General features: G+C 41.7%; 1 protein-coding gene across 8 annotated transcripts in view; it reads right to left on the minus strand.

Annotated features, from left to right (window-relative positions):
- The window catches only part of MBNL2 (muscleblind like splicing regulator 2), a 155,802-nt gene that overhangs the window by 49,216 nt on the left and 91,770 nt on the right, over positions 1–14,816 (minus strand). For all 8 annotated transcript variants that reach the window (XM_073894380.1, XM_073894381.1, XM_073894384.1 and 5 more), the window contains one exon: positions 5,881–6,045. In XM_073894380.1, coding sequence (XP_073750481.1) covers positions 5,881–6,045 — 165 coding nt within the window. The remainder of the gene's footprint in view (positions 1–5,880; positions 6,046–14,816) is intronic.

Genomic DNA, 14,816 nt, shown 5'->3' on the forward strand with positions numbered 1-14,816 from the left:
TTTACTCTCTTAGCAACTTTCAACTATGCAATACAGTATTCTTAACTGTAGTCTCCATGCTGAATATTACCTCCTCATGAATTACTTTTTTTTAATAACTGGAAGATTGTACCTTATGACCCCCATACTCATTTTGCCAGCCCCCTTGCCCTGCCTCTGTCAACCACCAATTTTTCTGTCTCTATGAGTTTGTTTGTTTGTTTTCCCTGATTCTATGTATAAGTGAGATCATATAGTACTTGTTTTTTTCTATCTGACTTATTTCACTTAATATAATGCCCTCATGGTCCATTCACGTTGTTGCAGATGACAAGATTTCCTTTTTCAAAATGGCTGAATGATATTTCATTGTATATATACACCACAACTTCCTTATCCATTCATCCATTGACAGACACTCGGGTTGTTTCCGTATCTTGGCTACTGTAAATAATGCTGCAACAAACATAGGGGTGCAGATATTTTTTCAAGTTAGTGTTTTCATTTTCTTTGGATAAATACCCAGAAGTGGAATTGATGGATCATATGGTAGTTCTATTTTTAATTTTTGAGAAACCTCTATGCTGTTTTCCACAGTGACTACACCAATTTACATTCCCTTTGCAATGGATTTCCTTTTCTCCACCTCCTGGCCATACCTGTTACCTCTTATCTTTTTGATAACACCATTCTAACAGATGTAAGGGGATATCTTTTTTTTTTTTAAAGGCTTATTTATTTGAGAGAGAGAGAGCATGTGTGTTCGTATGCACGAGTCAGGGGAGGAGTAGAGGGAGAGAATCTTCAAGCAGACTCCCCACCGAGCACAGAGCCCAACACAGGGCTCCATGTCACGACCCTGACATCATGACCTGAGCCAAAAACCAAGAGTCTGATGCTTAACTGACTGAGCTACCCAGGTGCCCCGATGTGAGTTGATATCTTACAGTGATCTTTATTTGCATTTCCCTGACGATGAGTACCATTGAGCAGCTTTTCATGTACCTGTTGGCCATCTGTATGTCTTCTTTGGAAAAATGTCTCTTCGGATCTTGGCAGAGGATTTTGTTTGTTTGCTATTCTATTGTATGAATTCTTACTATATTTTTGGATGTTAACTCCTTATCAGATATACGATTTGCAAGTATTTTCTCCCATTCCATATACTGCCTTTTCATTTTGCTGATGGTTTCTTTTGCTGGGCAGAAACTTTTTAGTTTGAAGCAGTCCCACTTGTTGATTTTTGCTTTTGTTGACTTTGCTTTTGTTATCAAACCCCGAAAGTCATCACGAAGACCGATGTCAACACCTATGTTTTTGTTTTTGTTTTTAGGAAAGGAGTTTAATGGTTTCAGATCTTACACTCAAGTCTTTAATCCATTTTGAGTTAATTTTTGTGCATGGCGTAAGATAGTGGTCCAGTTTTCTTCTTTTGCATGTAGCTGCTCAGTTTTCCTTGCACTATTCACTGAAGAGGCTTTTCCCATTATATATTCTTGGCTCCTTTATTGTAAATCAATTGACTATATATGAGTGAGTTTGTTTCTGGGCTCTCTATTCTGTTATATTGATCTACCTGTCTGTTTTTATGCCAATATTCTACAGTTTTGATTACTACAGCTTTGTAATATAGTTTGAAATCAGAGAGCATGATGCCTCCAGCTTTGTTCTTCTTTCCCAAGATTTCTTTGGCTATTCAGGGTCTTTTTGATTCCATACAAATTTTATGATTATTTGTTCTAGTTCTGTGAAAAAACCCATTGGAATTTTGATAGGGATTATGTGAATCTGTAAATCACTTAGGGTAGTATGGCTATTTTGACAACATTAATCCTTCTAATCCATAAGCATGGAATATCTTTCCACTTAGTTCTGTCTTCTTCAATTTTTGTCATCAATATCTTATAATTTTCAGTGTATGAGGCCTTTTACCTCCTTGGTTCAATCTATTCCTAGGTATTTTATTCTTTTTGATGAAGTTGTAAATGGGATTTTTTTTCTTAATTTTTCTGACAGTTCATTATTAGTGTATAGAAACATGACAGATTTCTGTGTATTGATTTTGTACCCTGCAATATTACTAAACCCGTTTATTAGTTCTAACCACCCACTTCTTTATCTTGAGTGTACACACAAAGGCTGTGCGTTGGATGGGGGGTGCAGTGTGTGAGGAAGGAAAGGAAAAAAAGAATTACTGTTATATCCTATTAGGAATTGGGGAGAAAAAAACTGCCAGGAGGAAAAACTGAAGGGGACTTTTAAAAATACGGTGAATTTGAGACAGAAGCATTATAAGAGGAAAGAATGGTGTTTTGTGTTTTCATTCACTGAGTAAGTATTTTTTGGTACGGACATTGTACCAGGCCACTGTGTGCATACTTATTGAACTTAAACCCTAATGGGAAAGAACAAACAAAATTACAATTTATTTTTATGGATAAGCAGAAATGAGGAGGCCTCATTGGTAGTGATGGAGATTGGTGGTGGGTCACAGGGGATGGATATAGAGTCCTTCTGGATAAGATGAAGTTAACATGTGAAGAGCAGCAGGATACTTCCAGCAAGAGCAAAGGCCATGGGGCAAGCAAGAGTTTTGTGTGTTCACAGAACTAAAAGTTCAGTTTGGTTCCAGTGAATACAGAAATAGTGGCCCCTGATGAGTTGGTGAGCTGGTGGGGACCAGACCACGGACGACATTCTAGAGTACAGTCATGGTTAATGTTTAGGTTTTGTCTCTAATGAAATGGGAGAGCACTGAGGGGTTTTAAGTAAGGGAGTGATATGATGCCTTTATGTGTTACAAATATTCCTCTGGTTGCTGCACGCAGAATATACTGGAATAAAGCAAGAGTGGAAACTGACAGATTAGAAAGGAAATATTTGAATAAAAGATTGATGGAGGCTCAGATGCGGGTTTAGGGAGGTAGAGAAGGAAACAGACTGGAAAGCAAATACGATAGCACTTGCTGATGAACTGGATGTGAGAGAATCTGCTTAATTTTGGTTTTGAAACTGCTGGTTGCGTTTACTGAAATGGGAACATTCGGGCTTGAACATGTCAGGTTCCTGTGAGCAATTTAAAGATGAGTACAGTAGGAGGTTAGATATGCAAACTCGGTGCTCCGAGGAGAGGACTGGAAACATATACTGGGGAGTTCTCCACTTACAGATGATTTACAGCCATGGGAATGGATGAGACCATGAAGGAGATGTCCAGGGTATAGTAGAGGAACACAATGGGCAACATCTCCAGCCTCTTCCCTGGGAGGAAGACAGATTAGAGAGGAAAGGAGCATGCCGCAAAGGAGAGGTTGATTACGTGGGTTGAATATGGCTAAGAGCTCAAACGAACACAGTGAAGGCAAAAGAGACCACTGGTTTAGCAATACGGAGGTCACTGGTGAGATAATCAAGGGACCAGGTTTAGGGTGGATGGAAGTTAGGAGGGAGTGGACAAATATCCGTAGTACTTTAGAGAAGGGTAGCCTAGCAGGAAACCTAAAAATGGAGTGGTACCTGCTACTCTGTGTTTATCAGTGTGTTTGTCTTAAGCAACTCCCACGTGTTATTATTTCTTGTGGCCAGTCTGACAAACTGCCATAAACTTGGCAATTTTATCCTTGCATTTTTCTGAAGGCCAGAAGCCTGAAATCCGTTTCACTGGGACCAAATCAAGGTATTGGCATTTCATGCTCCCTCCGGAGGCTCCAGGGAAGAATCTGTTCCTCTTCTCTTCTGTCTTCTGGTGGCTGTTGGCATTCTCTGGTTTCTGGCCTCGCCGCCTGTCTCTGCCTCTACGGGCACATTGTCCTTCTCCTCTTCCATATGTGCCCACTCTCCCCCTACGTCTCTCTCATAAGGCTCCCTGTGACTGCATTTAATCCAGGAGCACTGTCCCATCTCAAGGTGCCCAACTTCCCATAGCTGCCAAGACCTGGTTTCCTTATAAGGTGACACTGACACATTCCCTGTACCTTTCAGGGCTGTTATTTGGCCCGCTATACTGTACTAGGTCACTAATTCATTCCTGAGACTCTGAAGTTATTTGTTTGTAGAGTTGGTGATTTTTAAGTCCATCACACTTCTTATTCTGGGATTTCTTGGAATTTAAAACATCTATTGAAATATTTAAAGGTACAATTCCTTTTTCATAGATGAACTGTGGTTATTAACTTCTAATTAATATTTGAGACACTACATAAATATAACTTCCAAAAAGAAGTTCAACTAATACTTAACAACGGGAATGGACTTTTCTTATTAACACTGCCATTATTAAGTACAAGGGTCGATCCTTATGGATTCTAAATAAATAAGTGAATGATTAAAATGAGTGAGACAGACACATAATGCCGTGTTACTATGTTGACCTTGGTGGTTCTAAATTTATTCCTACAGACATTATTTAATACGAATAACTAAATTACTTCAGCTGTAGGTATTTTAACAAAATAATTTATACGCGTACATCAGTCGAGAACCATAAATTATACATGTGTGTGGTTTTAAACAGATCTACTTAAATGCCTATATATGGTGTGAAACATATTCAGATCTCTGTCTATGCTCTCCTTACATCTAGGCTCCCCCCTACGCATCCTTTGGGATATACTTATTTGGGACCTCCTCCAAGCAGCATTTCCTGGCTCATTCAAAATCATAATTCCCTGTGCCTGAACCTTGCTTTGCCTGTCTCATGACTCTCTCTACTCCCAAAAGACTGTATCTCATTTACGTCGGAGCCTCCTGCACTTGGTACTTGTTTTTTTCTTTTTTTTTTAAACTCTAGGCAGAGCTGGGTCCTGGCTACTTTGTGCCACCATCCCCGAGCAGAAACCTGGAGACAAGCAGAACTGCTAACCATCTGCCCGGATTCTCTCCTTCTTCCGGCCGTTCCCACCCTCCCCATCTCATCACAAGTACATCTCAGGGGTAGCTATCCTTTTTAATTTAGCAGCTTTCAGTAACATAGACTTTTCACACAATAAAGACTAATTTTTAAACAATAGTCTTTTGTATATGTACTTCTTTATAAAAGCAAATTTTGCTCACTTTACTGGCTTTGTTCCTTTCAAAAAATTAGCTTGTTTTTGACAAATAATTCACCAATGTAAATGAAATCCCCTCAAGCCAAATGCATTCCTTTTCCCCAGGCCTTGTTCCTAAAACACTTCCCAGACCTTTAAGGAAGTACTTTCAAACACTGAAATCAGGGAGAAAATATGACACAATACGTATTCAAAGACTGAACTCCCTTGAGCATTTAATCTTGTGGCCCTGGTCACAGCCGCCACACCTTTGGCGGGCCTCAGAGAGAGGGTGGGCGTGGGTGGCTCAGACAGCCTTCTCTGGGGATGCTGTGGGGCTCCCGGGGGAGCTGACTGCGGAGAGCACCCCGCTCAAGATGTCTTGAGCTCCAGTGTCAGCCCCACTTGCTTATTGGCTGCATGACATTGGGTAAATCACTTAACTTCTCTGGTCTCCCACTCCGCTCACCCTATAAAACGATGCCAATGAACGAAACTGTCTTATCTGCTAGGTTGCTAACAATATGATAGGCATCGACGCCTCCTCTTTACATGGATCATCACTTCACACTCTACATGAAAACGTTGAACTCTTTCCATTCTAAGATGGTTCCAATGCGGAGTTTACCGGTGAGCAAGAGTTGGAGGGACACAGATTTCCCAGATACCGCTTACTGCGCCTCCTGCGTCCACACACATTTTTTCTATTTAAATAATTTCAAAAACCCTATTTTCAGCACCCATTTAGCTTCAAAGCTATTCGCTTTAATTGTAGCCAGAGACAAAGTAGGGGGGAGGCCATTTTAGGTCAGTGTGGCACTGCCTGTACCAACACTTTAATCATCAAGCCCATTATTAGATGCGATGTACTCACCACTGGATGAAGTGGGGTTCCTGGAAACATAAATTGCATCTGCTGGGCAAGCATCGCGGCAGCAGTTTTTTGCTGGATCAAATTGTTCCTCCCATTAATTTCTAGCTGAGTTTTTAAATGTGTTGGAGGATGAAGATACTTGCAGTTCTCTCTTGAACAACGGCCCTGTAAAACGAATGTTTGGTTTTAGGACTGTTAGGAGTAGCTGTCATCTACTGTCAACCATTTCACAGTTGCTCCGTGTATACAAAGGTAAGGATCCCGTGCGTGCGTGCGTGCAAGTGCGTGCGTGCAAGTGCGCCCTCATGCTGGAACGTACAACAGACTTGAATCAGGCATTAGATGATTATCAACCTTGCTCAAACCTGTTCAGCAGAGAAGCTTCCTGAGATTTTTTTGCGGTTGTTCTTTCTAATGGATTTCAACTCTGACAACAGACTCTAAAGAAACCTGAGTGCTAGGAGTAAAGGCAGACCCTTCTAGCCCGTGTGGAAGGCAACCAGAGGAGCATTTTTTATGGGGACTTATCAAAAGGGCTCTTTGAACTTGCTCTGTGTTGGTTTGTGCATGCTGGGGTGATGACCAAATATGAATGATGACGTGCCGAATTTGTGCAGGGGGGACACTAATAAGAACTTCTTGAAATGCATGTTCCAGATTGGCTAAAGATACCCCTGGTCCAAATCATTGAAGAAGAGGCAATGGTCCTGTAGGAGTGGATATTTCTTAGTAATAGATGCATTAGTGAAAATTCCAGGCATAAACTCAGATAATTACCTGCAGCTAATTAGTTTGGTACACAAAAGCTGTTATCCCATGTCCCTGCCCCACTCCCATGACAGTTGTATCAAATTTAATGTCACGATATGACACAGTGAAGAGTGTTTATGGCTAAAGTAATATTTTGACGTTAAAGTCGGCACAGTGAAAAAAAATTAATTAGGTGACAGGTGTGCAGAAACCCAGTCTCGAAGAATAGTTGCAAATGGAGTGCTCATACCGAATTCCCAAGTTTTCAAAATTACCAATTGAGAGAATCATGTCGATGTGTGAATTATGCAATTCCTGGAGAAAGAAGAGCAGACTGTGCTAACCAGTGTTAGTATTATCATTCCCTGAAGAATTAGTCTATTTGCAACCAAGAAAAGAGAATATGGGGTTGTTTACCAGATATAAAAATAATTTTAAATGGCAAGCATAGTGGATCTGGGGAGACAAATTTGTTTATAGTCATCCTAATTCTAAACATCTGGAGTTCTCCCTCTGTTTCCCGCTAATTTCAGCTGCACTTTTGACAGTGTAGGCCCCTCTCCAGCATGAACCTTCCCCCGCCGCGGTGGAGGAGGGCAGATGTCAGTGGCAGGCTTGGTCCTTGTGGTCTGCGCTCATCAACTGATGCTGTCCTGAGGCTCTACCGTTAGCATTAGAGGTCGTGTCACCCTCCGCAGGGAGGACACAGGCAGGTACTGGGAACATCAAAAGGAACTGGTCCCATTTCTGTTAATAAAATTCTGTAACAATGGTTATAGGTCAGTATGTCTTCTTAGTCTCAAGCTCATAGTTTGAATGTGTCCTGCAGCTTCCTAAGTGTGAAACAGCCATCCCGGGGCAACCACTGGAAGGTCTGTTATAAAGACACGGGTAAACTGGAACCACAGTGAAAAATAATCTAAATCCCAAAGGCCTAGGAATCTCTCTCTTTCTCTCTCCATCTACTTGTCTCTGCAGTTTTGGGGAGATAGTTTTTATCCTAACTTTCCTTTGCTCTTTGTTTTGTGATGTTCTCCCTTGACAATTGCTGAGTTTGCCAAAATCAAATCTCCAAGAAGCATGCGTATTGGGTCAGCTCCTACAACACAGGTGTGTGACCAGTCTCTGGATGGGGTGTGTGTAGGCCAAGTGCCCAAATATACTCTTATCATCTATGATGGGAGGTGGTTCGTGGGATACAAGACGTAGCTATGGACCATCAGCCGGGGTGGGAGAGGATTAAACAGAATGACATTTCTCGTACAGAAAATATGCACCCCAGACTTCACTCTGACAACCTCAACCCACCCCCTCTTTAGGAACCATCACTTCACCTGGAGGCTGACACCCAGAAAGGCTCAGGTGTACAAGATAACCGTATAGACCTGTGTGCACAAACATACAGCTGGTCCTAATGAGGGGACTGGGGAAGGAGAGTTCCATACAATGGTGATGGAATCTGTGAAATGTCCACACTTCTACCAGTTTGGTTCTTCATTTTTGCTCATTCATATAACCATCCCTTTGATTCACTAGTCTTCTAATGTAATCCTTTGTAGCTACATGTAAAAATTTCGATGAGGCTAGAAAAATATGGTTTTCTTGTAAATGCTATTATCTTTTGATACAATTGGGACACTTAAGGAACTGTATAAACTATTTTCAGCCAAAAGAACATGATTTACAGCATTGAATTAGTAATTTATTGATGGAACCTTCTTTTTCATGAGAATTAATGCAATTTCCTAGTGTCCTTACTTACACACTTGGAATAAGGCATATTATTGATCACCCACGTGCCAGACAATCTATACATGGCTAATCTCATTTTCCCCTTACAACAGCTATAAGGGTACCATCTTACAAACCAGCAAATGGGCTCAGAGATATTAAGGAACTTTTCCAAGGTCGTATAATCGGTAAGTGGTAGAGCTAGATTCTAAATTCATGTCGACCTGACTCAATTACATTACTACACCAAGCTATTTATTAGCAATAATTAAAATCTAGGAAAGATAAAAATCTAGTGCTATCCTTGATAAGATAATATGGGTGCATATATATTATATAATAAGAGGGATGCATAACACAATTTAAAATATAGTAAAATATATATGAGAAATAGGGAATGGAAAAAGATTATTTGCCTGGGTCTATCCCTCTGTAGGGGAATGGAGAAATGGTTAAGCTCACAGGCTCTGGAGGCAGACTCCTGGGCATATAACTTGGTTCTGCTCTTTCCTACCTGTGTAACTTTGAGCAAACTACTTGAATTTCTTGTGCATCGGTTTTGTTTTTTTTTTTTCTTTATCTGTACAACAGAAACCATGAATTGTGTTTTCTCTAAGGGCTATTGTGGGATTCCGTGAATTAATACATGAACAAAGTTTAGAGGTACATACGCCTGGTACATAGTAAGCACTGAGTAAATGTTGTTAATATTACCAAAGAAGGAGAAAATATTTGTATATGATATTTTGTTTACAGGATGTGCAGATCACAGATTTAGTTGCATTTTATGGCTTTTTGGTTCTTCCGTAGGCAGAGTTTTACTTTAAAACATGATGGAAGCTACTTAATTATGCTTAGTCAAGTATCTTATGTTTAAAATTATTTTCAGGTCTCTGGAGTATTTCTGCAAGTATGCATATTTAAAGAAACAGACCTGGGGCGCCTGAGTGGCTCAGGTCATGATCTCAGGGTCCTGGGATCGAGCCCCGTGTCGGGCTCCCTGCTCAGCGGGGAGTCTGCTTGATCCTCTCCCTCGGCCCCTGCCCCCCAGCTCGTGCTCTTGCTCTCTCACTCTCTCTCTCAAATAAAAAAATAAAATCTTAAAAAATAATGAAAAATAAATAAACAGCCCGGCACCATAGTTCAATCTAGTATTAATATTGTGAAGTATGTTGCACCATGGATGTCTGAGGCATACTAATTCAAGAACTGGGAAAATCTAGGCAGAGTTTTAGTAAAGGATCCTCCAGGATTCTAAAATCCTAAAGGAAAAGCAACTGTCAAAATATAACGAGCTATTTGACACAGTAAATAATTTGTAAGGAAGTTTTTGTGAAGGCGTAAGATTTGTCAGGATATGCATCATCACACAAAAACTGCTGATTATCACAGCAAGTTGTCATAACCAAAAGGGAGAGGGCAGTGTGCAGAAATGTACAACGTCTCTGTGTATCATCGTAAAACACAACAGCAGTGTCAAAAGTAGCGTCTCCCGATTTTAGTCCAAGAAATAAAGATAAAAATGTCTTGGAAAAGTCTTCCTGTGGCCTCTAGGATTGTTTTTTGTTTTATTTCAACTCTCCCTCCCTTTTAGTTCTTGGTTAAACACTGTGTCTGGGGAAGTGAGAGAAGTAGGGTCTGGCCTCTAGAGAAGAGCACCGCATGGTTTCTGTGGGATGGGGATGGGAGGGTGCCATGTCGGAGTCCATGTGGAGAGTCTTCTGGAAATGAAACACAGGAGCCCAGGCGAAGGCAGGCAGATGGGCCCATCCAAGGGGCCAATGCGGGACCTCAGGCCTTCAGGTGCTTTGCTCACCCCTGGGGGTATGGAGACCACAAGTGGTCTGGACCACACTCACCACTGTCCTTGGTGTACTTTCAGGCTAGGAGATCTTACCACGTGTGTGTGCCAGGCATGGCACCATTTACCCAAATGACGACACAGATAAATGTATAGTTATAAATTGTGACATGTGTTCTGAGGAGAATGCTGAGAGAGGGTGGTGGGAGATGCTCAAAATTGAGACTGGTGGGTCAGGGAAGGACGCCGAAGAAGTGACATTTAAACTGGGACCCCAAAGGATAAGAAGGGACATGGCAAGGGAGTGAGTGGTGCGTGTGCATGTGCGTGTGCGTGTCGAGGGAAGAGAACACAAAATGCGAACGAGAGGAACAGAATGTGCGAGGAGAATGTGCTAGGTGAATGTAACATCCGGGGACGGGCATGAAGTTTCCCGAGGCTGGAGTACAGAGGGAGTGCACGTCGGAGCAGGGGTGAGGAGGCAGCAAACAGGAGCAGACTGGAGCCAGGGTAAGGGGTTTGAACTTCATTGCCACGGAGTTTTTAAGCAGGAGCAGAGCATCGTTTTATGCTAACTACATGCAAAATTGTACCCTGACTATTCGATTTCGTACTACTCTTATTTACTACTCTCTCTACTTTTATTATAGTTTGCGTTGTTTGGAGACCACTTATTTAAAAACAAAAGCAGAATTCTGTTAGCGTCTACATAGAATTTGTGCAGTTTATTCTACCATCAAAAATAATCTCTATTCCAGGAATTTTAGATTAGGGAGTATTGGTTAGAAGTAAAAATGGTAAGCCAAATTAAGTTTATTAAAGTAAGCGACCATGGAAGATTCAAATACAGAGGACCCAGGTCGATTCTCACCGGAATGTGGAAAGATGCTAAACTAGAATCTGTACTTGGCAGGACGACAGATCGGAGTCATCAGAATTACGCGGCCATTACATTCCATGGCGCGGGATCGAATAAATGCAGCCGTGGCTAAGAAAAGATTTCAGAATCAGGTCAGTGTGTGTGTGTGTGTGTGGGGGGGAACATAATTGGAAAATGAGATTTTCTAAACGCTTATTTTAAAACAAGTAATTTTTAGAATCTTTTTCTAGTATGCTCCTAATTGAAAAAGTCAATTAAAACATGGACACCAAAAAGAAAACAGATTAATCAGGAGATTGCTAAAGTGATTCACAACAGGAGTTTTTGCCCACAGGAATTGCCGACAGAATATATCCCACTCGTCTTCCATGGGAAAAGCTACGGATTTTATAGGATGTACAATTCAAACAGTTCCTAAGCCCCTGCTGAATGTATCACTTGGGGGTAATTCGAATTGGGTCTTGGCGTGGGCTGAGTCATTGATCAGCAGGCTCTACAGAAGGTCCTTCTGGGGGAGAATAATCCCAGTTGAGGTTCGGGGTCACCGTCCGACCTACTGAATATCGCCTCTTGCAGTTGGGTCTTGGACACTCCCCATTTTCAGTACACGACAGTGTTTCAGAGTGAGCAGGCCAGGCTCTGCAAGGACAAGTGCCGACTCTGGTGACTGGTGGCAGATGTACGTGCTCTGAGAGTGGCCTGCAGGGGCCCTTTGAGTCCAGGAGTCTGCGGACCCCAAAGCTGGCCATGGAAGAGGCTCTCAGCTTCCTCTGCATCCCATACACGCGAGACCATCTTAACGAGCTCCCAATGGGACGACAGATTCTCGTCCTGGAGTTACATTCCTGAGACCTGGTTTGTCTTGGAACCTCTCTTGGAGAAGCGGTTTGCACTCGTGGTAAAGGGAATAGACTCTTTCCCCAGACCGCTCTGGCTCCGAATCCAGCTTTGCTGCTCTTGCCATGGGGCTCTGTGGCCCTCCAGCTGTCCCCAAGACGGGGACAGCAGGAGTTCCTCCCTCTAGACTTTTGGTAAAGATGAAGAGTTCATGCCCGTGAAGTGTTTGAACAGTTTCTGGCACACAGCGGGGCCTCCGTAAGGTTTTGATATCATTACTCTTAACCATTCTCATCATCATCACTCTTACTAATAACACCTTCGCTGCATAGTAGAGAAAAAGAAATGGTATTAAAAATCACCTCTCTAATCCTCGTTCGGTTTCTCTAACCCCGTGCTTCCAGGAGCTATGAAGCTCTTTAACTCTCTGTTAACTCTTGTTCTCACAATCAGTGCCAACACGGGCCATTTCTCTCTTCAGAAGAACCTCAGATCTGGTTCTCTTTGATATTTTTCCTGCTCAAACCTGCCCGCGCTGATGGGCATGGCATGACTCATCTAGAAGTTAAAGCAAGTAAGCATTCCAGTGGGAAAATCCTGGAATTCTGGTTGTGGCTTCATCCCCAAATGGTTATGCGAACTTTTACAAATCATTATAATAGTCTGTGCTTCAATTTCCTCATCTGTCGAATGGGTGTGTTCATATTCCCATATCTCGGCTCCTTCTGCTGGCTGTCACAGCTCGAGAGACAGCAGAAGTTGCTCGGAAAACATTGCTCTACATTGTCAATTCCACATCTCTTTCCTCTTGAATGTCCCTAATCTAGTGAAAGGGGAAGGCTACTTCTACCAACAGTTACAGTAAAGAGTGACACCAGAGACTTAGCTGGCAACAGCCCCGGCATGTTCTGAGAATAGTTGAGAAGTTACGTGACAGACGAGGCATGAGGCACACCAGCAGAAGTGGCGAATTAAGTCAAAATTGATTAAGTCTAGGAGAATTTATTAAATACCTACAGTGTACGCAGCTTGAAAGTGAGAAATTCAATCAAACAGACAACCGTTTTGGCCCTCGTGATATACAAGTTGTCCAGCAGACATTTCTAAGGGACTGAACTGGCTGGGTGACTTTCAGAAACTCAGTTTTTTTTTTCAGAGTGGGGGGGGTGGGGAAGAAAGGCCTTGATTTGACCAGGGGAGCAGATTTATATTGGTCTATCATTTTTATGGGTTTAAGTCAGGTGGCAAAAGGCTGCGTTGAACATTTGGCCTGAACCTTCTCTTCCTTCTGCAGCACATTTCCGGAAGGATATGGGCAAGTAAAAGTGTAGGGGAATAAAATGGTTATTCACATCAGGGCCTAATTTATAACATTAACTCTGCAGTTGATATAGCTGTATTCCAAGGCAAGTGACAGATTAGGCTTTTAAGCTTCTTTTGAATTTAAATAAACTAATTGAACCACATGAGGCTCCTTGTATTATTAGTTGCAACTACATAAGAGAGCAAATAAAATACAACCACATAAGGACTTTGGAATTAGAGGAAACTGAATTCAGGGAATCGCTACAAGCAAATGATAACCAGAACTTCCATCAAAATGAACAGTTGCCCGGATCATCAATATTATGTATGAATTTAAAATAAGCTCTTTCTGTTTATTAGTAATTTAGTTCAACTTATTGTACGACTCATCTTTTATAGTCTATATATGCAATACTCTTTTGGTCAAGAGCATAAAACACTGTACTTATTAAAGACAGATTAAAAAGGGCATATTTATGATCTGATCTTCCCTTTTCTGAGGAATGTTCCTTTAATTCCTGCTCCCACGGGATGGAGGAAACATGTAGGAAGATCTAAGAAAGATTGGAGAAGTGGCCAGATGGGGAAACTAGGGAAAAATCACAAATGCTGAGAGGCAGTAACCAACACTTCCAACTTTCCCCACTGCCAACGAGTGCACAGCTATGGGGGTGGGGGGAGAGGAGGAAGTCTGAAGCACATTGAGTACATGACTGGTCCAAGTGATAGTGGGAACTGTAGTTTAATTTGCTTTTTCTTCCTTTTTTATTTATTTTTCAAAGATTTTATTTCTTTATTTGACAGAGAGAGACACAGCGAGAGAGGGAACACAAGCAGGGAGAGTGGGAGAGGGAGAAGCAGGCTTCCCGCCGAGCAGGGAGCCCAATGTGGGGCTCGATCCCAGGACCCTGGGACCATGACCTGAGCTGAAGGTAGACGCTTAACGACTGAGCCACCCAGAAAACCACCCGAACCGGCATTACCGGTCATTCCACTGCTGCACCTGGACTGTGGGGTGACGCCCAGAGCCCTCCCCCAGTGCTAATGCTTTTACCTTCCTTAGAGGGTGCTTCTGGGTTTTCCCATCTCTAGATAATGCATTTAGGGCCATTTGTTATCAATAGAGGGCTGGGGGCACCTTAGGGCCATCACCAGCGCTTTGTGACTAGATTTGGGACTCATACAACTGCCCCCTTCCTTGTTTGTTTGTTTTTTTTAACTTCTAGTTTTTAATTTTTAAATTGAAAAATAATTAATATACAGTGTTAATATTAGTTTTAGGAGTACAATATAGTGATTCAACACTTCTGTACATACTCAGTGCTCATCATGGTAAGGGTGCTCTTAATCCCCTGTTTCGCCCATTCCCCACCCCCCACTGACAAATCACATTTTTTCTCTGTATTTAAGAATCTGTTTTTCTTGTTTCTCTTTCTTTTTCTTTCTTTCTTTCTTTCTTTCTTTCTTTCTTTCTTTCTTTCTTTCTTTCTTTCTTTCTTTCTTTCTTTCTTTCTTTCTTCTTTCTTTCTTTCTTTTTCTTTCTTTCTTTCTCTTTTTCTTTTTTCTTTCTTTCTTTCTTTCTTTCTTTCTTTCTTTCTTTCTTTCTTTCTTTCTTTCTCTTTCTTTCTTTCT

Source organism: Callorhinus ursinus, unplaced genomic scaffold (genome assembly GCF_003265705.2).
Source record: "Callorhinus ursinus isolate GAN/ISIS: 27379988/994484 unplaced genomic scaffold, GSC_fseal_2.0 scaffold7, whole genome shotgun sequence".
Classification (NCBI taxonomy): domain Eukaryota; kingdom Metazoa; phylum Chordata; class Mammalia; order Carnivora; family Otariidae; genus Callorhinus; species Callorhinus ursinus.